At 54.2% G+C, this 25,550-nt stretch overlaps 1 protein-coding gene across 2 annotated transcripts; it reads right to left on the reverse strand.

Moving 5' to 3' along the window:
* Positions 1 to 38: 38 nt before the first annotated feature.
* TRIM54 (tripartite motif containing 54) lies at positions 39 to 25,387 on the reverse strand. 2 transcript variants are annotated; one of them, XM_008254602.4, is made up of 9 exons: positions 24,764 to 25,387; positions 5,569 to 5,741; positions 4,873 to 5,044; positions 1,969 to 2,064; positions 1,200 to 1,433; positions 921 to 943; positions 698 to 822; positions 479 to 571; positions 39 to 191 (listed from the first exon to the last, which is right to left on the reverse strand). In XM_008254602.4, exons 1-9 carry the CDS (start codon positions 24,929 to 24,931, stop codon positions 181 to 183), a joined length of 1,095 nt encoding a protein of 364 aa, XP_008252824.1. In that variant the 5' UTR covers positions 24,932 to 25,387; the 3' UTR covers positions 39 to 180. The 2 variants fall into 2 exon arrangements, 1 of the variants encoding a protein (XP_008252824.1); XR_011386731.1 differs by lacking the exon at positions 921 to 943 and having other exon boundaries at positions 698 to 840.
* Positions 25,388 to 25,550: the final 163 nt, after the last annotated feature.

The following is a 25,550-nucleotide window of genomic DNA, read 5'->3' on the forward strand; positions in this document are numbered from 1 at the left end:
CTGAGGCTACGGGAGTGGGCAGCGAAAGGAGAGATGGGTCGGGGACGCCAGAGTCCTTTATTGAGCCCCTACTCCTGGGGGCGGCCGGGCGCGGCGCCGAGTTGGGGCGCGGGGGTCGCTGCGCAGATCCTCCACCACCCCGGCGCGGGCACCGGCACGGGCTCTCCAGCTGGGGTCGGGTCAGCGTGGGCCTGTGCTCGGAAGGTGCAGCTCGGTGAGCAGATGCCCCAAAGGCCCACTCCCGCTCCTCAGTCACGTGGGCTTCTCCTCTGCTCGCCCACCCACCCAGGCTCTCACCCAGGCAGCGGCTGGTGGCGAGGAAAGTGTGCTTTGACGCGCACTTAGGGCTCTCCTTTGTGGCTCGGAGAGGGTGGGGGCTCCAAACGACCCCCGATGCCCGGGGGAGGGCAATCACCCGAGCAGGGGACAGGCGCGTGCCAGTCCGCCCCACTCCCCTGAGCCCTAGGCCCGCGCTCACCTTCCGGCGCATGCGGCCGCTCATCCTCTGGCCCTGCGCCGCCCTCATCCCCGTCCAACGCCACCTCTTCATCGTCTTCGTCCCCGGAAGCGCCTGGGCCGAAGGAAAGCGGGGTGAAGAGGCGGCCCGGTCTTTTCCGCCGCTGCACCCACGCCGAGGGTCTGAACGCACAGCCCCCGGCGGCCGCCGCCGCGCGCCTGCCCTCTCTCTCTCTCTCACCTGGCTGAAAGTCGATGGTCCTGAGCATTTCGGCCACGTGCTCCACGCTCACGGTGAACTGATCCATGCTTTCGTAGCCTGGCTCCGGCCGGCCCGCCAGCTCCACCTTGGACATCGCCCCGACCCTGCGGTGGCCGCGGCGGCTCAGCGGGCAACGTCCCAGCCCCCTCAGCCCCTCCCGGTGCCCGTGGAACCCGCGCGGCCCCTTCGCTCCCCTACTCACTTATTGATCAGCTCCTTGGCCTGCTGTAGGGGAGAATAGAGGGTGCGAGTAAGCACGGGGCGAGCTGCCCACTTCTACTTCTCACTCAGGCCTGTGGGGCAGGTGGGGTGCACATCCTAGTTCGTTAGGGAGCAAACGAGCTCTGGGCGGGGTTTGGGGAGGTGGGAGGTGACTTGCCCCAGGTCAAGAAGCGACAGACAAGACTTGAACCTGGGTCTACAGGTGTCAGTGCCCAGACTCCGACGCTATGCGGGGCAGCCGGCGCCCCCCAGCGCCCACCTGGAGGTAGAGCGCCATCTGCGGCTCCTCCATGGACTGGATGGCCGACTCCACCAGCTTGGAGGAGGCCTCCAGGTGGTCTCCGTACTGCCGGATGAGGCCGCGGACCCGCTGCAGCTTCTCCTCCTGCTCGCGGGCCAGCGCCTGCAGCAGCTCGCCCTTGCGCTCCTCCAGCACGGCGCAAAGGCTCTCGAACCTCTGGTTTAACAACTGCTTCTGCCTCCGGCTGTTGTCCTAGACCATCCAAGGGAGAGAAGAAGGGCGCTGCTGAAACCCTGTGGCTGGGAGAGCAGGGATGCTGGTCCTGCTTCTCAGTGTGACTCAGAGAGGCAAGAAAGCAAGGTGCACGTGGTTCTGGGCGAGTTCATGGCAGAACCGGAATCCGCCCTGCCAATCTTTCCAGAAACAACAGTGGATACTTTAAAGCAATGCCGTCACCAGGGGCTCTCTGTATCTTTGGCCCTGGGCTTCCCTTGTATGGATCCATTAAATTCTCAGAAAGACCCACTGATCCGGCCACTATATCATGATCATCATCATCACCAACACCACCAAAGCATGGAGAAGTTAAATAACTGAACCAAAGTCACAGAGCTACTGAGCAGCAGAGCTGGGAGTCGGACCTGGCTGAGCATATGCTAACATTTTTAGGAGGCCAGAAATGTTTTGGCCGTGTGAGCCAGAGATCAGAGAGGAGCAGTTCCCTTGGGAGCCTGCACTGTCCACGTCAGCCCACGTGTTCCCTCGCCCCCGCCCAGCCCAGGCTCACCTCGATGGTCCGGCACACTTCTTCCATCTGTGTGATCACTGCTTGCACGCGGTCGTTGCCTGCCACCAGCATCGCGATGCCGTCACTGAGCTCACTCTGCCGCACACACAGGCCAGCTTAGGGCTGGAGGAGCTGGCCCACAGCTGCTCCCCTCCCTCCCCAGCTGGGGCTGCAAGGGCGAGATGTGCTCCCTCCCCCACCCCTCCATCAGTGCATCTACAGAGATCTAGAAGGTTTGGAGCCATCCAGGAAGTGGGGAAGCACACTCTCTGGTTTCTGGAAGGAGACACAAGCCTTCCATCGCCAAAGGAACTGACATTCTCCAAACACCCTCCAAAGGCCAGCCACTGCGCTAGATGCTTTATCTGTAGATTCGTGTCTTCCATCAGTTCTGCAGCATTCCTAGTGGCTGTCATTCAGATAATATTGCTTCTTCTCCAGGCTCTGTTCTCTCATTCTGGGAGTCTGATCAGCCCGTTAGACATTCCTTTTTTTTTTTTTTTAATTTATTTGACAGGTAGAGTTATAGACAGTGAGAGAGAGACAGAGAGAAAGGTCTTCCTTCCATTGGTTCACTCCCCAAATGGCTGCTACAGCCAGCGCCACACCAATCCGAAGCCAGGAGCCAGGTGCTTCCTCCTGGTCTCCCATGCAGGTGCAGAGCCCAAGCACTTGGGCCATCCTCCACTGCCCTTCCGGGCCACAGCAGAGAGCTGGACTGGAAGAGGAGCAACCAGGACTAGAACCCAGCACCCATATGGGAGCTGGTGCCACAGGAGCTGGAGCCACGACACCGCGCCCCCCCCCCCCGTTAGACATTCTCATTCTCAACCTCTCATCCCCCAGGGCTGCATCCTGTTCTCAGTCCTCTTGTTCTATTCACTAATTACCTCTTCAGAGAAATCTGTCGTTTAATTAACTCCCTGAATGTTCTATTCCAACAATTAAGTTTATATTTCTTTTTTTTTTTTTTTTTGACAGGCAGAGTGGACAGTGAGAGAGAGAGACAGAGAGAAAGGTCCTCCCTTGCCGTTGGTTCACCCTCCAATGGCCGCCGCGGCCGGCGCGCTGCGGCCGGCGCACCGCGCTGATCCGATGGCAGGAGCCAGGAGCCAGGTGCTTTTCCTGGTCTCCCATGGGGTGCAGGACCCAAGCACTTGGGCCATCCTCCACTGCACTCCCGGGCCACAGCAGAGAGCTGGCCTGGAAGAGGGGCAACCGGGACAGAATCCGGCGCCCCGACCGGGACTAGAACCCGGTGTGCCGGCGCCGCAAGGCGGAGGATTAGCCTAGTGAGCCGCGGCGCCGGCCATATATTTCTTTTTTAAAAAATATTTTTTATGTATTTACTTGAGAGGTAGAGTTACAGACAAAGAGAGGGAGAGACAGAGAGAGAGGTCTTCCATCTGCTGGTCACTCCCCAGGTGGCTGCAACAGCTGCAGCTGAGCTGATCTGCAGCCAGGAATCTGGAGCATTTTCCCAGGTCTCCCATGTGGGTGCAGGGGCCCAAGGACCTGGGCCATCTTCCACTGCTTTCCCAGGCCACAGCAGAGAGCTGGATCAGAAGAGGAGCAGCCGGGAGTCCAACCAGTGCCCATATGAGATGCTGGTGCTGCAGGTGGAGGTTCAGCCCACTACGCCACAGTATTGGCCCCATGTTTCTATTTCTAAAAGCTTTATTTGATTCTTTGTCAAAAATGCATGATCAGAAGCCAGTGTTGTGGCATGGCAGGTAAAGCTGCCACCTGTGACGCTGGCACCCCACATAGGTGCTGGTTCAAGTCCCGGCTGCTCCACTTCCAATCCAGCTCTCTGCTGTGGCCTGGGAAAGCAATAGAAGATGGCCCAAGTCCTTGGGCCCCTGCACCCTGGTGGGAAGATCTGGAAGAAGCTCCTGGCTTCAGATCAAGCAACTCCAGCTATTGCAGCCTGCTGGGGGAGTGAAGCAGTGGATGGAAGACCTTTCTCTCTCTCTGCCTCTCCTTCTCTCTCTGTGTAGCTGACTTATAAATAAATCTTTAAAAAAATAAAGAAAGAAAGAAAGAAAGAAAGAAAGAAAAAAAGATGGCCCAGGTGCTTGGGCCCCTTCCTCCATGTCGGAGGCTCCTGGCTTTAGCCTGGCCCAGTAGGGTCTGTTGTAGCCATCTGGGGAGTGAATCAGTGGATGGAGGATATCTCTTTATGCTTTTTTAAAAGACTTATTTATTTGAAAGGCAGAGTTACGGGGTGGGAGGGGGGAAGAGAGAAATCTTCCATTTGCTGGTTCACTCCCCAAATCGCTGCAACAGCTGGAACTGAGCCAGGCCAAAGCCCGGAGCCAGAAGCTTCATCCGGGTCTCTCATGTGGGTGCAGGGGCCCAAGCACTTGGGCTGTATTCAGCTGCTTTTCCAGGCACATTATCAGGGAGCTGGATCCGAAGTGGAGCAGCCAGGACTCAAATTGGTGCCCATATGGGATGCTGACATTGTAGGTAGTGGCTTAACCTGCTGCACCACAATGTTGATCCTGATCTTGACTTAAAACCAAGCGATGGGGCAGATTTTTGGCACAGCAAAGATGCCGCATGGGATGCCCACATCCCATATTGGAGTGCCTGGGTTCCATTTCCATCTCTGCTTCCAATTCCAGCTTCCTGCTGGTGCATTCCTGGGAGGCAGCAGGTGACAAACCAAGTATTTGGGTCCCCGCCACCCACGTGAGAGATCTCAATTGAATTCTGGGCTCCTGACTTCAGCCTGGCCCAACCCTGGCCATTGCAGGCATTTGGAGAGTGAACCAGAAGATGGGTGATCCATGTTTGTTTCTTGGCTTTGGCAATGAAACTAAAATAAATAAAACCAAGCGGAATAAGAGGCCGACCCAGTCCTGGTCCCCAACCCTCTACTCCCTCCCTGCTGGATACCTTTTGGCGTTTGTAAATGGTGGGCAGCGGGGCCACCTCGCAGTCCTTGTGGGCCCCGAAGACCTTGCAGAGGGAGCAGGTGGGCACCTCGCAGCTCAGGCAGTAGATGTTGATCTTCTCGTCCTCATGCTCTTCGCACATGAGGTGCTGCTCGGCCTTGGAGTGCAGTGGCCTGGAGAGGAGCGCACAGGGGCGAGGTGGCGGGGTCAGGGGCCAGGCCCCAGGGAGCACCCAAGCAGGTTGGGTGGCAGGGAGGGCCAGGTGCCAGCCCCTGAGGAGCGCCCGTGCGTGTGGGGCCCCTCAACACCTTCTCTTCAGCTCCACCAATCACCAGCACCTTCCCTGCCCCTGCCGTGGGTGCTGCTGGGTGGGTGAGTGACTTCCATGGGGCTCTTAATTTGGAGAACAGAAGGACTTAAGAGGTGGAGGAGGCGTGGATCCGAAAAGAGACTGCATTTCGGGGGCCCTGGGAGCCCCACGGGACAGCAGATATGAGAGGGGAGAGGGGAAACCTGGGCCTGGGTGGGGCAGGGAGGCCTGGCCTCTCTGGGTGGCCGGGGGCAAGCCCCTGCCTCCTCTGGGCCCATCCTTGCATCCCCAAACCGAAGGAGCAGATCGCCTGATTCCACAGCCCCCCCCCCCCCACGGAGCCCCCAGGCCGTGCCCCAGGCGGCACACGCGGCCCTGACGGCTCACCGCGAGGACTCCTGCTTGTAGATGTCGATGATGTTTTCCACGAGCAGGTTCCTCTGCAGGCCATAGACCCCGTGTCTGTCCAGGACAACCTCGTGCCTGCAAGATGGGCAGCGGAAGCGGCCTCCTGAAGACACGGTGCTGGAGCCCCGGGATTGCCACAGAGGGTTGGAGGCCTGTAGGGATGGGTGTTGTGAGAAGGCGGGCACGGCGAGGTGTGCGAGGACTGAGGGAAGCAGGGGTGAAGGTGGTGAGGGCGCAGGAGGAGGAGGAGAATGAGGCAGGGCGGGGCAGCTCCGGCAGGCGGGTGGCCATGGAGTTCCTGGGCCCCGCCTCGTCACCCAGCCTGGCTCTGTAAGTGTTCAACTCCATAGCCTAGCTCTTGTCAGGGCCCAGCCACGATGGGGTCTCTACCGAGGGGTCCAGTTTGGAGCGATGGGGAGATGTTGGCCTCTACAGGAAAAGCTGGGGTAGGAAAGGGGCTCGGAGCCAGACCGTAGCTGAGAGCTGGATCGGAAGTGGAGCAGCTGGGATTCAAACTGTCGTCCATTTGTGATGCCAGCACTGCAGGCGGCGGCTTTACCCACTACGCCGCAGTGGCATCCCCTGCCCTAGCGGTCATTACACTACACGGTCAGATACAATACAGCTTGGGCTAACTGAAGGTGATGTCCAGCGCTAACACGTGTCTCTGAGTCTTAGGCAGAGGCAAAGGTTTTCAAATGAAAACAAACTGCATTTCATGTTAAACACAGAGTGAGAGAAACACAGATGGAGAGAGAGCGCCCATCTACGGGCTCACGCCGCGAATGCCCCCAACAGCCAGGAGTGGGCCAGGCCAGAGCCAGGAGCCCAGAACTCCATGAAGGTCCCCCACGTGGATGACAGAGACCCTCGCACTCGAGCCGTGCTCTGCTGCCTCTCAGAGTGCACTCCAGCATGGAGTGGGATCGGAAGTGGGGTCAGGCACCTGCCCATATGTGGACGTCCCAGGTGGCGACTTAACCACTGTGCCAAATGCTTGCCCTGGGATGACTGAGCATCAACACCCTTCACAGAGGGAAAAGGCTACAGCCTAAAAATCGGTGATGCAACTCTAGATGGACGTTACTGAAGCAAAGATAAAGAAAAGGCAACCCAGGTGTCAAGGCCAGGTGTCCCACAGAGCGCCAAAGGGCTCCTTCCCACCAGAACGGCCTGCTCGTCTGTGACGGAAACAAATCCTGGTACCTGAGCAGTCAACCAGCGGATGGAAGAGCTCTGTCTCTCTCTCTGTCTTTCTTCCTCTTATTTTTTTAAGATTGATTTATTTATTTGAAAGTCAGAGCTACACAGAGAGAGGAGAGGCAGAGAGAGAGAGGTCTTCCATCCACTGGTTCACTCCCTAATTGGTCACAACGGCCGGAGCTGCGCCAATCCAAAGCCAGGAACCAGGAGTTTCTTCTGGGGCCCAAGGACTTGGGCCATCTTCCACTGCTTTCCCAGGCCATAGTAGATAGCTGGATCGGAAGTGGAGCAGCCAGGTTTCAAACCAGCGCCCATATGGGATGCCGGCGCTTCAGGCCAGGGCATTAACCCGCTGCGCCACAGCGCTGGCACACCCTCACTGCCTTTTTTTTCTTTTTTTTTTTTTTTGGACAGGCAGAGTGGACAGTGAGAGAGAGAGACAGAGAGAAAGGTCTTCCTTTACCATTGGTTCACCCTCCAATGGCCGCCGCTGCCGGCGCACCGCGCTGATCTGAAGCCAGGAGCCAGGTGCTTCTCCTGGTCTCCCAAGGGGTGCAGGGCCCAAGCACTTGGGCCATCCTCCACTGCACTCCCGGGCCACAGCAGAGAGCTGGCCTGGAAGAGGGGCAACCTGGACAGAATCCGGCGCCCCGACCGGGACTAGAACCCGGTGTGCCGGCGCCGCAGGCGGAGGATTAGCCTAGTGAGCTGCGGTGCCGGCCTCTCACTGCCTTTCAAATAGATAACAATAAAATAGTAAGACTTTGAAAACAGTTCAATTTCACGTTCTGTGCTTTTTACCGCAACTTTCACAGAGGGAACAGAGGGAACCAGGAGTGGGGGATCCTCAGCCCCTGGGGCTGCCGCTCATTCCCCGCTGCCAGGACCCACAGCCGAGGCAGCACGTGCCTCTCCCCAGCACCCCCCACACTAAAGAAGTTTCCTAAACGCTCCTCGCTCCTCGCAGCGGCTAATCCTGGAAGCCGGGAGGCCGAGACGCCCTCATTCCGCGGGCAGCCCACCCCAAGGCCTGTGCTGCAAGAGCCTTTCTCTGCGGGAGAGGAAGCAGGAAGCCGAGCGCACACAGGTGAGTGCGGGCACGGGGCAGGAGGGCCTGCACCCTGGCCTTCTCTGCGGCCTGGCTCAGCGCGGCACCACGGGCCAGCGTCTCCCATGTGGCCTTCCGGCCCCTGGTCCCGCGGCCCCCCTGGGCCCGGCCTGGCTGCCCCTTCTGAGACAGCTTCAGTTGCCTCCGCCCGACTCCCAGCCCTACTTTTTTGCCAGTCTCTGGCACACACACACACGCACGCACGTGCACACACACACACGTGCACTTTGCTCCCAGGACTACATTTGCCTGGCAACAAAATAGTAAAGCTGATCTCTGGGACTTTCCAGGGCTGCCCGGTGCGTGGTGCGAGACTCACGTCGCCTGGAGCCCTTCACTGTGCTTCCCAAAGCATGGAGCCACCTGCTGTGAGCGATAGGAAGACTGTGGCGGGTGGCAGCAGGGACATCGAGGGTCTGTATGAGTTTATTCTGATGCAGGTTAGGGAAAAACGCCTGTAAGACTGGGGATTTTTTTCCTGGATGTTATTGCTTAGGGTAAGGATAGAGAAGACATTGCTTAAAAAATGCAAATGTTAAATCATTCTCCAGGTATGGGTCTGCAGCTATGGCCAAAGTCAGGAAGGAGAGGTGCGAATGAATCCCTCTCCTGTCACAGTTTGTGGGACTGCTGTCCCCAACCTTTCACTTCAGAAAAGCATCCAGGGGCCGGCGCTGTGGCGCAGTGGGTTATAGTCTGGGCCTGCAGGGCCAGCATCCCATATGGGCTCTGGTTCGAGTCCTGGCTGCTCCACTTCCAATCCAGCTCTCTGCTGTGGCCTGGGAGAGCAGTAGAAGATGGGCCAAGTCCCTGGGCCCCTGCACCCGCGTGGGAGACCTGGAAGGAGCTCCTGGATCCTGGCTTCAGATCGGCGCAGCTCTGGCCGTTGCAGCCAATTGGGGAGTGAATCAGCGGATGGAAGACCTCGCGCTCTCTCTGCCTCTCCTCTCTCTGTGTAACTCTGACTTTCAAATAAATAAATAAATCTTTTTTTTTAAAAAAGCATCTATCCTGGATGTGTGGATAAAGCTGTTTCTCCTTGGTACCATCTCTGTGTGTGTGTGTTTTTAAGATTTATTTATTTGAAAGGCAGAGATACAGAGATAGAGAGGAGAGAGGAGAGAGGAGAGAGAGAGAGAGAGAGAGAGAGAGAGAGAGAGAAAGAGAGAGAGAGAGAGAGAGAGAGAGAGAGAGAAAGAAAGAAAGAAAGAAAGAAAGAAAGAAAGAAAGAAAGAAAGAAAGAAAGAAAGAAAATCTTCCATCTGCTGGTTCATTCCCCAAACGGCTGCAATGGCCTGGGGTGGGCCAGGCCAAAGCCAGGAGCCAGGAACTTCATCCGGGTCTCCCAAGTAGGTGCAGGAGCCCAAGCACTTGGGCCATCCACTGTTGCTTTCCCAGGCGCATTAGCAGGGAGCTGGATCGGAAGTGGGGCAGCCGGGACTTGAACTGTGTCGGATGCTGGCACTGGAAGCGGAGGCTTGACCCACTACGCGGCAGCGCCAGCCCCCACCTCTGTGTGTTAACATTGGGCATTTAACGCAGCCAAAGGAGGGAGGTAGCACTGCTGAGAAGGCCGTGGCCCTGCTCTGTGCGACCTTGGGTAAGTCACTTCTCTTGGAGCCCCCAATTCCTCAGCTATAACCTGTGCTTGTGAACTGGGTCACTGAGCCTTTGTGGAAAGAACTACAACAAGAAGTTCAGATGCGCCCAGCAGCTGCTGCGAGATGTGCACGTGGGGTGGGGAAGGGAGTTGGTGGTTTCTGTCAAATCCTCCCATCTCACACCTGGAGGCTGCCACCACCTGTCTGGCCGTCTAGTGTGTCACCCCGCCTGGGTGCTGCCCGCTGGCTGTGTCTGGAGCGCCCTCTACCGTCCGTCGTAGGCAGTGCCTGAAACCCCATCTCAAGCAGCCTGAGTGTGTGCTGATAGGCAAATTCCTCCAAGTCGGCCCAGCGACCCTGTGGCTTCTCTCCTCCCCCGTCCTTGCCTTGCTCCTCTGTTCCCACCCCACGTTGTTATTTACTACATTTAACTATCACGTTCAAGAGTGTTTTAAAGAGCTTACTGGGACGAGACACCGTGAAAGACAGGAACTACAGCAATGATCTTGTAATTCCACTTTGGGAGCAAGCCCAGGGATCCAAATTACAAAATACAAAGATCACCACCGTTTATGCAGAAAAAGGTGTTCCCACTACATGAAGAGCGGCAATCAATCCCATGGAATGCTCTTCTTCAGTTAGGAAGAATGGGGTGGGCTCAGGCATTCTGTGCAGTGGTTAAGCTGCGGGTCGGTTCACCTGCATTCCTTTTCACACTGCCTGGGTTCGAGTCCTGACTCCACTCCGTTTCAGCTTTCTGTTTTTTTTTTTTTTTTTTTTTTTTTTTTTTAAGATTTATGTATTTAGCTGAAAGGCAGAGATACAGAGAGAGAAGGAGAGAGAGCGAACGACCGAGAGAGATATCAATCTTCTATTTGCTGGATCACTCCCCAAGTGGCTGCAATGGCCTGGGCTGGGCCAGGCTGAAGCCAGGAGCCAGGAGCTTCTTCTAGGTCTCCCACAGCGCCTGTATGGGAAGCTGGCACTGCAGGTGGAGGATAACCTTCTACGCCACAGCGTCAGCCCCTCAGCTCCCTGTTACTGCAGACCCTGTGAGGGAATGAATGTGAAATCAGAGAACTGAGTCCCTGCCACCACATGGGAATCCAGGATTGAGTTCCTGGCTCCTGGGCTGTGGGGAGTGGGGAGGAAACCAGCAGATGGGAGCCTGTTCCCTCATTGCCTCTTGGGCAAATAAAATAAATTATAAATTAATTAAGACAAAATTGAAAAGATTGCGGTAGATATGCATGCACTGTCATGCAGAAATATCGAGTTGTTATGTGGAAAAATTAATTTGAACATATACTTGATACCACTTTTGGTAATACATGTGTGTCACTATTTGTTAAAGAAAAAATGGCAGTATATACACCACACTGCTGATGGCATTTGTCTCCTGGGGAGTGGGATTATGGGGATTTATTCATTCCACAATTTACATTATCTACAAGATTTAAATTTATACAATATATTTGTGTTATTTTGCAATTAGAATAAACAAAAACCTGCCTTTTAATATCAGCAACTACCTGGGTATTTAATAATAAAAAGAATATTAAATGACATACAATGGAATATTTTGCTTCTATCTTTAATTGCGTTCTTCGTAACAATGGGGAGAGACTCATGTTAAATTTTAATCATTGGGCCGGCGCCGCGGCTCACTAGGCTAATCCTCCGCCTAGCGGCGCCGGCACACCGGGTTCTAGTCCCGGTCGGGGCGCCGGATTCTGTCCCGGTTGCCCCTCTTCCAGGCCAGCTCTCTGCTGTGGCCAGGGAGTGCAGTGGAGGATGGCCCAGGTGCTTGGGCCCTGCACCCCATGGGAGACCAGGAAAAGCACCTGGCTCCTGGCTCCTGCCATCGGATCAGCGCGGTGCGCCGGCCGCAGCGCGCCGGCCAAGGCGGCCATTAGAGGGTGAACCAACGGCAAAGGAAGACCTTTCTCTCTGTCTCTCTCTCTCACTGTCCACTCTGCCTGTCAAAAAAAAATTTTTTAATCATTAAAAATCAGAATATAAATCTATATAGACCATAGAATCCTGGTTTTTAAAATAAATTTTGTTGGTTTTTATTTATTTGAAAATCAGAGAGAGATAGAGAGAAATATCTCCCATCTGCTGGTTTGCTCCTCAAACACCAGCAACAGTCAGGGTTGGGCTAGGTTGGAGCTGGGGTCCAGGAACTCAGTCCAGGTCTCCCACATGGGAGTCCAGGACCCAAGTGCTTGAGCCATCATCTGCTGCCTCCTGGGTGCACATTAGCAGAGCGCTGGTATCAGAAGCAGAGTGGGGATTCTATGCAGGCGTCCCAAGGTCTTATCTGCTGTGCCAAATGCCTGTCCCCTAGGATTCCAATTTGAAAATGAGTGATGGGTTTACAGGTGGTTTCCATTTTCCTTCATTGCATTCATCTACATTTCTCAAATTTCTCCATATAGACCATGAATCACTTTATAAGACACATAAAAATAAGAAAGAAAGTTTTGAAATATTTTTTCTTTTCATGATAGAATTGTGGGTTTGTACTTCTCCCTTTCTCTTTTTTTTTATTTTATTTTATTTTGACAGGCAGAGTGGACAGTGAGAGAGAGAGACAGAGAGAAAGGTCTTCCTTTGCCGTTGGTTCACCCTCCAATGGCCGCCGCGGCCGGCGCACTGCGCTGATCCAATGGCAGGAGCCAGGAGCCAGGTGCTTTTCCTGGTCTCCCATGGGGTGCAGGGCCCAAGCACCTGGGCCATCCTCCACTGCACTCCCTGGCCACAGCAGAGGGCTGGCCTGGAAGAGGGGCAACCGGGACAGAATCCGGCGCCCCGACCGGGACTAGAACCCGGTGTGCCGGCGCCGCTAGGCGGAGGATTAGCCTAGTGAGCCGCGGCGCCGGCCTCTCCCTTTCTCTTTTTTAAAATAATTTCTGAGTTACCTGCAAGGGCCTTGGGCTTTGGGAAAAAATTTTACTTTTTTACAAATGCAATGCTCAGGCCTAACATGAAAGACAGAGGGCGCTAGAGTGCCATAATAAAGTAAGAGGTGGTCAGAGAACATTACCTAGAGAACTGGTAACTAGGTTAACTCAACCATGATCAGGTGTGAGAAGATAGCATTCAAGACGGACCTGAAGTCAGGGCAGACAGGTAGCAGAAGATGGTAAGTCACAAAGTTGCAGGAGCCAGGAGGGTCTATAGGAATTTAGGTTGCCAATAGGGGATCAGGGGAGAAGCAAGAAGGGTGGGCTTTATCTCAGAGGGGTTTGATCCCAAGGGTGAGGATCTGAACTTGATTTTGTAGGTTACCTCTCTAACCTAACAGAGGAAGCTGGATGGGTGGGAGGGGGAGAGAGGCTGCGGGCAAGGATTGGCTGGGGAGCGAGTACCGCAGTCAGCGCACGTCACAGGGCGTTCGCTCAGAGAGTGGTGAGCCCGCAGGACTCGGATGTGTGGTGTTGGGTCGAGCAGGGAGCCAGAGGCCGCTCTGGAGTTGCAAGGCGGGGTGCCTGGGGAGACCGGGGAGTCCCTCACCAGGGGCCACAGACCCTGAGAGATGCAGGAACGGAGTTGGGGGTTGGGCTCTGTGGACTTGGAGGAGGAGAAAGTTACATCTTGACTTTCACTCGCCTCTGGTGGCGATCAAGCCCTTCCCTCGGTGATGAATGCGGGCTGCAAACCGCAGCAGTTTTAGTAGCACCTGGCTCTCTGTCACCAACGGAAATAACAGCTGTTTCCCTTTCACATTACGGTTGCTGCTGAAACCTCAAAGTTACACCTGTCATGATCTCTGCGCGACAGTGGGCGTTGGGCACACTGCTCCACCTCAGTATTCAATGTGTTAACCATCCTACTCTGTCATACACGCTTTCGATATTTGGGTAATTATATCTCAGGGCTCCGCAAGCTCCTTTTCATTATTGCTGCTCTCTCCTAGTGTCTTTTTAGACGTTTCCACCTTAATTCCCCTCCTTGCCCCCTTAAATGTTAATGCCCGAGACACACAGTGCAACCTCCTTAAGCACCGCATGCACGCCTATGCCTCGCACTCCTTCAGAGCCATGTGTGTTCCATTTTATGCATTTAAAAGCATCGCTCTGGGGGTGGGCCTTGTGGTTAAGATGTCCAATTCTTCATCAGAATGCCTGTTTGAGTCCCAGCTCCACCTTCGGATTCGAGCCAGTGCAGGCCCTGGGAGGCAGCAGGTGATGGCTTCAGTAGTTGGGTCCCTGCCACCCGTGGGAAAGACCTGGGAGGAGTTCTAGACTCTTGGCTCTGACCTGACCCAGGCCTGGAGAGAGAAGCAGCAGATGGGAGCGCTGTCTCTCTGCCTCTTGAATAAATTTAAAAAATAGGCTGGCACCGCGGCTCAGTAGGCTAATCCTCCACCTGCGGCGCCGGCACCCTGGGTTCTAGTCCCAGTCAGGGCACCGGATTCTGTCCTGATTGCCCTCTTCCAGGCCAGCTCTCTGCTATGGCCCGGGAGTGCAGTGGAGGATGGCCCAGGTCCTTGGGCCCTGCACCCGCATGGGAGACCAGGAGAAGCACCTGGCTCTTGGCTTTGGATCAGTGCGGTGCGCTGGCCGCAGCAGCCATTGCAGGGTGAACCAACGGCAAAGGAAGACCTTTCTCTCTTTCTTTCTCTCTCACTGTCCACTCTGCCTGTCAAAAACACATTAGGGACAAGCATTTCACCTAGCAGTTAAGACACAACGTGAGACACCTGCCTGGGTTTGAGCCCCAGCTCCACTCCTGACTCCGATGTCCTGCCAGTGCACCCTGGGAGGCAGCACTACTAGCTCAAGTAGTTGGGTCCCTGCCACCCATGTGGAAGACCTGGACTAAGTTCCAGGCCAATGGCTCCCACCTGGCCCAGCCCAAGCTCGTGTGGGCATTTGGAGTGAACCAGCAAATGGGGGATTTCCCTCTGTCTGCCTCTCTGCCTCTCAAAGAAACAAACAGAAAAAAAAATTTAAACTTTTTAAAAGTAAAAACATCATGGGGTCAGCATTGTGGTGTACCAGGTTAAGCTTCTGCATGCGATGCTGGAATCCATACAGCACCAGTTCAAGACCTGGCTGTTCCACTTCCGATCCAGCTCCCTGCTAAGTGCCTGGAAAAAGCAGCAGAAGACGGCCCGGGTGTTTGGGTCCCTGTACCCACATGGGAGACCTGGAAGAGGCTCCTGGCTTCTGGCTTTGGCCTGGCCCAGCCCAGGTCATTGCAGTCATTTGGGGAGCAAACCAATGGATGGAAGATCTATCTCTCATCTATCTATAACTCTGTCTTTCAAATAAATAAAAAATAAATCTTAAAAAAAGATAAAAATGAAAGATAATGCATCAACTATGCACTGGGCTGCAAGTTCAGGCCTTTAAAACAAATTGTTTGTAAAACGGAATGCATAGGTTTCATAGACTGACAAGTGAGTCAATGGTACAAAAAAAAAAAATTGCCCTCTTCCCTGAGTGTAAGTTTCCGAAATCCCTCGTGACAAACAGGGATTGTGTGCTCCGAGGCAGACAGCAGCCTCCTTAATGCATCCTCAGAGCTCATCACCTCTACGTTGTGCTAAAGCTCTCTCTGCTAAGATTCCGTTAGCAAAACCACAGCTCCAGCATCTGCCTCTCTTTCTGTTTCCAGACCAAGAATTATCTACTGACTCCATGGTACACACAAATGTCTGGTTTTCCCTTTGCCTCTTACATTTCCACAAGGGAGACTGTCCCATACAGTGAAACTATGTGCCAATGACGTGATGTGTGGGACCCAGGACACCCAGACTGACAGCCCCGCTTGTCCCCTTGTGTGACTGTAACCTGTTTCCTGCATCTTCCCCTATAAAATGGAGATAACATCCATTATTTTCTAACTCAAATGCAATCATGTTTGTGAATGTCCCCTATAAATTATAAAGCCCTACACAGCGGCAAAGGAAGGCTGGTGATCCAGATCTAGATCTCAAAAATAAATGACCACACAGAAACACAAGGGCCGGTGCCGCGGCTCACTAGGCTAATCCTTCGCCTTGCGGCGCCAGCACACCGGGTTCTAGTCCTGGTCGGGGCACCGGATTCTGTCCCGGTTGCCCCTCTTCCAGGCCAGCTCTCTGCTGTGGCCCGGGAGTGCAGTGGAGGATGGCCCAAGTGCTTGGGCCCTGCACCCCATGGGAGACCAGGAGAAGCACCTGGCTCCTGCCTTCGGATCAGCGCGGTGCGCCGGCAGCGGCGGCCATTGGAGGGTGAACCAACGGCAAAGGAAGACCTTTCTCTCTGTCTCTCTCTCTCACTGTCCACTCTGCCTGTCAAAAATTTAAAAGAAAGAAAGGAAGAAAGAAACAAACACGGGGCATTGTGGGGAGCAATCCGGACTAGACTAAGTTACTCGAATTAAGACTTATTCTATGCATCTGCTCTCCCACAATATGGCGCTGGGAGAGAAGTAAACAGCTTCCGCACAGCTGCCTCCAGTTCAACTAATAAATTGTAGGACTTGCTCCTGATTGGAGAGCAGCGTACTCGGCGTGTGGGCAGCCGAGTTAGGATTGGCGGAGGAGGACTATAAAGGAGGAGAGAGACGGCATGCACCAGGAACATCTATGGGGAACATCTAAGGGAACCCGTGCAGCCCCCGAGAAAGCCGGCCGGCGGTGTGCCGCTCCCCTGCGGAAGTGGGGAATGTGGCCAGGGGGAACTGCCCTTCCACGGAGGTGGAAGGGATAGTAGCCAACCCGGGAAGAACCAGCAGCAAACCCGGGGAGGGCCGAGCAGACGAAAGAACAGCGCAGGGTCCTGTGTCGTTCCTCCACGAAGAGGGGGAGCGACATAGTGGTGCCGTGACTCGGATAGGAAACCTAGCTCGGATAGCAAACTTAAGAGGGAAGAAACGGGAAGAACTGGGAAATTACCGGAGAGAGAGACTAGCAAACAGCCTAGGGAAAAGCCGGACAAAAAGGGTGCCGGAGGAAGCTATTGAAAGCCTAGGCATAGATTCGGATGCGGACTACGGGGGGAAGCTGGGAGAAATCTCTAAGGTCGAAAGCGAAAGTGAAAGCTAGAACAGACTCGGACGCGGACTGTGGGGAGAGGCCAGGAGAAATGAGGGAGGAATATCGTTGGAGGAAAGTTTGGGGAAACATACCGGGTAGAGAAAAATGTTAGGGAAATTGAAGCCGCGGGGGGCAGGCCAAGGCGGACACGAAAGCCACTTCGGGGTTCTCAAGTTAGCCCGGGAATAGGGGGCGAAAAGTTGAAACCAGAAGCTGAAACGTGAGCCAGATTGGGGTCCGTCTGATTAGCCCGGGGAGCAAAGGACGGGAAGCCAAACCGTGGGGCGGAGACGTACGCTGGGTTGAATTCGCCAGGCTAGCCCGGGGAACTTAGATTGAATGCTAGTGGCGGACACGTGAGCTACGCTGTGTTACTCGCGGAAGCCGCCGCGTGCAGAGAGCACGGGGCGTGAATAGATAGGGAACGGGGCTGGCGCGAGGCTGTGGTTCAGACGTGAAAGGGTTAAGCGTGGAGACCGCGGAGCGCGCGAAGCCAAGCCGCGCAAAGCCGGGAAGCTGCGCAGATGAGAGAGGCGCGCGGGCTGAAGCGGCGCAGAGCCGGGAACCCGCCGGCGGGGCGAGGCGCCGGAAAGCCGCAGGGATAAGAGAAACAGAAGTTTGGAAGTGGAGTGAGAGAAATGGGAATGTTGGCAGACAGAAGTAAAATGGGAGAAATAGGAATGCCCGGAGATAGAGAAATAGAGAAATAGAAAGGCCTCCCCTCAACATGGCAATTAGAAGGCTTGGATTCGGTCTGCCCGATTAGTGAGGCGATGAGCACCTGGGCGGCTAGCAGCTTATGCGCTGCAGGTCACCGAAGATAGGCACGAACCAACACTAATAAGTCTCCCCCACAATAAGGCAATGAGAAGGCTTGGATTCGGTTTGCCTGATAGGTTTTGTAAGTCCCCTGCAGGCAGAGCAGAGCATGCGCTGCAGGGCACCGAACACAGGCACGCATCAGCGCCTAAAAACCTCCTCACAACATGGCGAAGAGAGGACCCGGATTCGGTTTTCCTGATTGATAGGACTTGTAAGAGCCTGTGGCAACTCTAGCAAGTAGAGCAGAGTGTGTGCCGCGGGACACCGAAGACAGGCGCGTATCAACGCCAAAAATAAAAAGAAAGGGGGATCTGTGGGGAGCAATCCGGACTAGACTAAGTTACTCGAATTAAGACTTATTCTATGCATCTGCTCTCCCACAATATGGCGCTGGGAGAGAAGTAAACAGCTTCCGCACAGCTGCCTCCAGTTCAACTAATAAATTGTAGGACTTGCTCCTGATTGGAGAGCAGCGTACTCGGCGTGTGGGCAGCCGAGTTAGGATTGGCGGAGGAGGACTATAAAGGAGGAGAGAGACGGCATGCACCAGGAACATCTATGGGGAACATCTAAGGGAACCCGTGCAGCCCCCGAGAAAGCCGGCCGGCGGTGTGCCGCTCCCCTGCGGAAGTGGGGAATGTGGCCAGGGGGAACTGCCCTTCCACGGAGGTGGAAGGGATAGTAGCCAACCCGGGAAGAACCAGCAGCAAACCCGGGGAGGGCCGAGCAGACGAAAGAACAGCGCAGGGTCCTGTGTCGTTCCTCCACGAAGAGGGGGAGCGACAGGGCATGAACTATGTGTCACTGCTCCTTCCTCTCTGTGAAGAATGGAATGGAATGGGACGAGTAGATGGAATTTCATTCTATCTCACATGCAGGCCTCTTGTGTGGCATCCACTCCATGTGCTGTGTGTGTCCCTTTCTCACCTTCTAGTTCTTTGTAACACTGCATAGCACCTGATAGGAATGCTCCATCCTGGCGCTGTGGCGTAGCATATAAGGCCACTGCCTGCAGTGCTGGCACCCCATATGGGCACTGGTTCAAGTCCCTGCTGCTCCACTTCCAACCCAGCTCTCTGTTATGGCCTGGAAAAGCAGTAGAAGATGGCCCAAGTCCTTGGGCCCCTGCAACCATGTGGGAGACCCAGAAGAAGCACCTGGCTCCTGGCTTCAGACTGGCACAGCTCCGGCTGTTGCGGCCAATTGGGGAGTGAACCAGTGGATGGAAGACCTCTCTGTCTCTGCCTCTCCTTCTCTCTCTGTGTAACTCTGACTTTCAAATACATAAATAAATCTTAAAAAAAAAAAAAAGAAAAGAATTGCTCCATCCAGCAAGATGCTCTGAAAATGCAATTAGGGGCCGGCGCCGTGGCTCACTCGGCTAATCCTCCGCCTGTGGCGCCAGCATCCCATATGGGTGCTGATTCTAGCCCTGGTTGCTTCTCTTCCAGTCCAGCTCTCTGCTGTGGCCTGGAAAGGCAGTGGAGGATGGCCCAAGTCCTTGGGCCCCTGCACCTGCATGGGGAGACCAGGAAGAAGCACCTGGCTCCTGGCTTCGGATCGGCGTAGCTCTGGCTGTAGCGGCCATTTGGGAAGTGAACCAACAGAAGAAAGACCTTTCTCTCGGTCTCTCTCTTTCACTGTCTATAACTCTACTTGTCAAATACATTTTTTAAAAAATTAAAAAAGAAAATGTAATTACCTGACAAACCCATACTTATCTCAGAATGTTTCCCTGCTTCCCTGGCTATCCAGGAGGCTGCCAGCTGGGGGGCCAGACCTGGAGTGTGCCTCCCCCAGTCTGAGGTCCTGGCCAGTGGAAGATCATGCAATGGAAGACCACGCAGGTGTCATGAGCCAGGTGCTCAGAACACACTGGAAGGTTGAGGAACCTCAGAGAACCCTAGTCTTCTACTGGTAAAGGCTGAGCGGTGGGTGTGAGAGGGACTGTAAGTGGGGATAGCTGAGGCCGCCAGGTCCCAGGAGAGAGCCTGGCACAGAGGATGATAACCCAAGTCCTGCTTAGCCAGGAGGGTGATGCGTGGGACAGCAAGCCACGTCAGGACACTGGTAACAGGACAGGAAGCCCTTATAAAATGGAAATTCTTTCTATTTTTTTAAATTTATTTGAAAGGCAGTGTTACCAAGAGAGGAGGAGATACAGAGAGAGAGAGAGAGAGATCTTGCATCTGCTAGTTTACTGCCCAGTTGGCCACAACAGCGGGGCTGGGTCAGGCGGAAGCCAGGAACCCAGAGCTTCTTCCGGGTCTCCCACTTGAGTGCAGGGGCCCACGCTCTTGTGTCATCTTCCACTGCTTTCCCAGGGAGCTGGATATGAAGTGGAGCAGCTGGGTCAGGAACCGGTACTCATATGGGAAGCTGGTATCACAGGCAGAGGCTGAACCTGCTATGCCACCACACCAACCCCTATACTATTTCTTGAACTTGTGAAACTTTTTTTAATTTTTTTTTATTTTTTGACAGGCAGAGTGGACAGTGAGAGAGAGAGACAGAGAGAAAGGTCTTCCTTTGCCGTTGGTTCACCCTCCAATGGCCGCCGCGGCCTGCGCACCGCGCTGATCTGATGGCAGGAGCCAGGTGCTTCTCCTGGTCTCCCATGGGGTGCAGGGCCCAAGCACTTGGGCCATCCTCCACTGCACTCCCTGGCCACAGCAGAGAGCTGGCCTGGAAGAGGGGCAACCGGGACAGAATCCGGCGCCCCGACCAGGACTAGAACCTGGTGTGCCGGCGCCGCTAGGCGGAGGATTAGCCTAGTGAGCCGCGGTGCCGGCCCGAACTTGTGAAACTTTGTTAGAATTACCAAGAGACATTAAAAATCAGTTTCAGATACTTTTAAAATCTACAGATGCGTAAACAAGCTGGAAGGGGTGAAAGAGCCTGATTGACACTCGTGGCAAATCGCTGAAGAAACTGGAAGAGAACCCAGCCGTGCTAGGTGGTTTGTTCCCATGCAACCAAAATTTTTCACCCGCGGAAGTCAGACTCATAACCCTGCTCTAAGGTTACTGCAAGCCACAAGATGTTAGTGCACCAATTTCTCATCAAGGTTGGGCTGGAGGAGCCGTGTAGCCCTCGGGAGAGTGGGAGTGGCTCGGGAGGCAGGCTGGGTGGGATCTTCACTGGTGGGCCTGCACCTGAGAGCAGGCTGTAACAATTACCCAACAAAGAACTGGAATTCGGGTGGAGTGACACAGAGGTCATCCCTCTCCCAGAGGGTCCTGTTGTTAGAGAAGGACCCCCCCCCCCCAATCTTGCTATCCCTACCTCCCGAGTCCCTCCCTCTGGAGATGCCCTCCGGAAAAGCTGCCCCTGAACAACCTTGCAAAGCTCTAGCCATCTGCTGCATGACAGGCTGCAGCTCACGAGTGTCCACAGTCAAGAGGAGAGGCATAAAAATAAACCCAGGACTCGCTTCAAAGTAGTTTAGGAGTGAGGAGAATTTACAAATACAGAAACACATGGGATGATGTTTGTGTCAAATTCCCACGCCAACAGTTTTCTTCTTGTCAGAATTCTTGGTAGCTGAGTGGGTGCAAGTGTGGGGAAAGAGGCACAGAGAGTGGAGAGGGGGATAATGTGGTGTTTTGATGTTTTATTTCAATTCAGAGAGAAAGAGAGAGACATGCGGTAGCTCTAAAGAGAAGTAGGTAAGTTATGATGGTAACTATGTAAAAATATGCATGGGGACAAAGGCTTCAGAACAGTTCTGGGGAGCTAGGATTATGGAGAATTTGTTTATAGATCTCTAATGCTGTTCAATATTATCAATGATATCTTTAAGCTTTTCAAAGTGTTCTTCTTGATTGTCTAGTTAGCCTGGTCTTATAAAAATCACAGTTCCTAAAACTTCTTATTTGTTGTCCATCACAACAGTGTTTAGGACAAGAAAACACTGGAGAGCATCCAACGGGTTTGGCTGACAGGTTCACAGACGGTGGTGCAGCCATCACGAGGGAGCACCACACAGCTATGTGAAAGGGCAGCACGGAGCTAGCATGTGGATACGGACAGCCATAGGGAGAGCAGCGAACACAGGCAGGCGCCGGACAGTGAGTCCAGTCTGCATGTGCATATGTGCCAACACGCACCCATGCATGGAGCTCTCCTGGAAGGATTCCCAAGAAAGTTGATAATGGTTACTTCTACCTGGGAAAGGGATTTGAGGGTCTGAGGTGGGTGGTGGATTCATTTTTCATGATGTAAATTCCTGTACTGTCCTCAAAATTTAGGTATGAAGCCCTTCAAAAAGTTCATAGAGGGGCACTGTGGTGCAGTAGGTAAAGCCACCACCTGCAACCCTGCCATCCCATATGGGTGCCTGTTTGAGTCCTGGCTACTCCACTTCTGATCCAGCCCCCTGCTAATGCACCTGGGAAAGCAGCAGCAGATGGCTCAACTCCTTAGGCCCAGCACCTATGTGGGGGACCGGATGAAGCTCCTGGCTCCTGCCTTCAGCCTGGCTCAGCCCTGACCGTTGCAGCCATTTGGGGGCATCAACCAGTGCATGGAAAATCTCTCTCCATCTCTCTGCCTCTGTCTCTCCTTCTCTGTAACGCTTTCAAATAAATAAGACAGTCTCTTTTTTAAAAAGTTATAAAAATGGAATTGTTTATTTTGGTTGAAAATGTTGAAAGTCATGCAAAGATTTTTCATAATATGCACTTCCCACCAACTTTTTGGAGGCCCCTCGTGTGAGTGTGTGTGTACTGATGTAAAATGGATATATTGTTGTTGCTTTTGTAACTATCACTTTTCTAGGCAATGCTATAAGGGTCTAGTCTTCCTAAGCAGCTTGAAGATAGAGGAATCAAAAGTCCTATTCTTGTCCCTAAACTTAGAAAACAGACAATCTGATTATGCCTAGAGTTGTCAAAATGTGGAGGCAACGTGTGAAAAAACCAAATATGCTCATCTTTCAGATGGAGGTCTACCGAGATGCACCGAGACGCATATACCTCAGTGCAGCTGAAGAACTGGGTCAGCCTCCCACCAGGCCCTCCCAAATAAAGCAGCCAGGAGATGAGCCATTTGTGCTTCTCTCCTTGGAGGGTCCACGGTGTTCTGCACTTCAGAAGACCCACAGACTCATCCCAACTCCCAAATGGTCTGCACAGGGTTTGACTTGAGCCATCCCAAACCAGTATCCTAGAGCTTGCTGGAACCCAAGCAAGTGCCTGGACGCGGAAGGCTGACTTGAGCCAGGAGGTGACTCAAATCTCTGCTGGCCTCCACGTGTGGCGCCCAGGCCTGGGTCCCTCTGCCGAAGGATGCTATGACCACTATTCGACAGGCTGCATTGTCTGTGCCTCCCAGCCTTTTTGCTTTTATGTATTTTAGGTACTAGTAAGAGGCTGCTTCACTACAAACCCATGAGAAGTGATGGCAAATCTCCCTGCCATCTCCTCCTAGAGATCTCGCCTGATAGGTGTTCAGGGAGTTCCTTAGTCCAAGGGAGAAACCCAGGTGGCAGGCAAGGTGTGGCTTCTCACACAGGACTTGAGCAGGCACAGCATTTGGTCCGGAACCCTGATCTGGGTAAAGCTACTGGCTGTGAGACTCTCGGGCCAATGATGGCTGGTTTGGATACTTAGAAGGATAGGAGGTGGGAGTGGCCTCAATGGGGAGATGGCAGGAGAGACTTGGGGGTGCTGGGCACACATAAAGAGGGCACAGGACAGACACACAGTAGGGGGGTCAAAGGCACAGCATGGGATGGCCTGGCTTGGCCCATTCTTTCCCCCCAAACATGCTGCCCTAAGCAACCTAAGAAGCCAAGCATTTTCTTGATTAAGTTAAAAATCACCCATGTTTGGGGCTGGCTTTGTGGTGTAGTGGGTTAAGCCACTGCCTGCAACGCTGGCATCCCACATGGGCACCAGTTCAATTCCCAGCTGCTCTACTTCTGATCCAGCTCCTTCCTAATGTACCTAAGCAAGCAGAGGAAGATGGCCCAAGTTCTTGGGTCCCAGCACCCATGGGGGCGACCCAGATGAAGCTTCTGGCTCCCAGCTTTGGCCTGGCCCAAATCCAACTGTTGCAGCCATTTGAGGAATGAACCAGAAGATGGAAGATCTATCTCTCCCTCTGCCTTTCAAACAAATACAACGAATCTTAAAAAACAAAAACAAAAACAAAAAACCTGTGTTCAATACATTCTCTCCAAACCTGTGATGCAGATGAAGAACACTTGTTCATGGTCTCCATGTCACTGACACGCATGCTAAGCCATCCAGCTCAAGTCTACTCCGGGTTTTTACATCATTTGCAAGGGCAGATTTCTGGGTGTTTTCCCCCTTATGTTCCCTGAGATCTGTTCCAATAGCCTACTAGAACCTTCCCCAACAGCATAGGTCAAGAAAGCATCTCTATAAGGGCCAGTGCTGTGGCATAGTGGGTAAAGCTGCTGCCTGCAGTGCCAGCATCCCCTATGGGCACTGGTTCTAGTCCCGGCTGCTCCACTTCCGATCCAGCTCTGCTATGGCCTGGGAAAGCAGTAGAAGATGGCCCAAGTCCTTGGACCCCTGCATCAGTGTGGGAGATCCAGAAGAAGCTCCTGGCTCCTGGCTTCTGGCTTCTAGCTTTGGATCAGCCCAGCTCTAGGCATTGTGGCCATTTGGGGAGTGAACCAGCAGATGGAAGACCTCTCTCTCTCTCTCTCTCTCTGCCTCTCTGTAACTCTGCCTTTGAAATAAACAAATAAATCTTAAAAAAAAAAAAAAAAAAAAAAGGAGAAAAGAAAGCCCCTTTATAGACCAGCCTGGCACGTGCTCCTTGTATTTTTGAAGCCTGCGACTAAAATGGCTTCTGTGAGTTTGCTTCACTATGCTTTGCTCCACCACCACGGTAAATAAAACCTGGCTGTACGCTGGGGTGTACGCTGGGGAACACAACCTCTCCGCCTTCTCTCTGTACGAGCCAGGGGAGGCCTCCGTGCTGAGCAGTTCGGAGGGCCACAGGCATGAACTGACGCTGGGGATGGGACGGTTCCTAGTCTCCTACCTGCCATGTCTCATTTCGCTGGGCTTCGCCTTCAGAACAAACCACTCTGTGTGAGGACGGTGCTTTCTCATGGGGGTTACTCTTTCCTTCTCTCACTGACCCTTTCCTTCTCCCGGTTTTCCACACTGTTCTCAAAGTCCGAAGCCCCAGACTGAAATGCAGAGTCGAGCGCAGGCTCTCACGGAGCCCCCGGGGGTAGGAGCCGGCCTCCCGGCTGCTGCCCCAGTACAGGCTGTACCCGCCAGCCTGCTGGGCGGCTGCTGACTCATGCTTACCTTGGGATCCACAGGAAGGAGCCCGGCTCCTCCCCTCTTCAGCCACAACAGCTACTGCCCGCCTCCCGGAGCCCCCCGCCCACCCCCTTCCGGGTCTCCACGCCAAGCCCACCTGGAAGACGTCGTTGGCGCACTTGCGGCACAGGTTGTGTTGGCAGGGCAGGATCACCACCGGCTTGGAGAACATCTCCAGGCAGATGGGGCAGATGAGCTGCTTCTCGAGGTTGTCCATGCTGTGCGCATCCCCTAGCAGAGGCTTGAAACCCACCGTGAAGTTCATCCCTTCAGCGATCGTGCCTGCCCTGGCCGCGGCCCTGGTCCTGGCCTTCTCCCGCTGCCTCGGGACCCTTCCTCGCGCCCCTTAAGCAGTCTGTAGACGCTCTGTTCCCTTCGGCTGCTCGCTCTGGAAATAGCTCTGCTACAGCTCCTGTCCCTTCCTCTCACAACTTGCCTCGTCCGTCCGTAGGGCGCGGGTTCCAGACGCTTCTCGGTCTCTCTGCTCTTTGCCCTGCACCCTGCCCGGCCTCTCTCTCCCCTTCTCTAAATTCTCTTTTGTCCCCCAAACGACTCTCTCCTGTCCACTCTGTGGGCAGCACTGTCTGTCCCTTACTCCCCAGAGAGGAGATTAATTTTACTGTGGGGGTGGGGAGAGAGGGGCATCTGCATGACATTCCAGCTCCCGATTTAGCTCGTGTAAGGCGAGCCCCAGCTGTCACCCAGTGAGTGACCCTGACTCACACAGGGATGGGCGGCTCCCTCTAGCAAGGGCAGGGTGAGCGTCACTCCTGACGGTGAAAGGTGGGCCAGCAGTCATCCAGAGGCTCCTGGGAGCCCCTGGCCCCGTGCTCTGGCTTGGGGTCCAGAACAGTGACACAGACTAAAGCGGCCTGTATGAGGGG

This window comes from Oryctolagus cuniculus, chromosome 2, assembly GCF_964237555.1.
Source record: "Oryctolagus cuniculus chromosome 2, mOryCun1.1, whole genome shotgun sequence".
Lineage (NCBI taxonomy): Eukaryota > Metazoa > Chordata > Mammalia > Lagomorpha > Leporidae > Oryctolagus > Oryctolagus cuniculus.

What these genes read in the sequence shown, in the direction of transcription:
- TRIM54 (XM_008254602.4), bottom strand. Translation starts at nt 24,931, where the DNA reads ATGAACTTCACGGTGGGTTTCAAGCCTCTGCTAGGGGATGCGCACAGC. An exon ending in CCATTTACAAACGCCAAAAG is followed by an intron (nt 2,065 to 4,872) that starts GTATCCAGCAGG and finishes TGTGTGCGGCAG; the next exon opens with AGTGAGCTCAGTGACGGCAT. An exon ending in GCCAAGGAGCTGATCAATAA is followed by an intron (nt 823 to 920) that starts GTGAGTAGGGGA and finishes CGGCCACCGCAG; the next exon opens with GGTCGGGGCGATGTCCAAGG.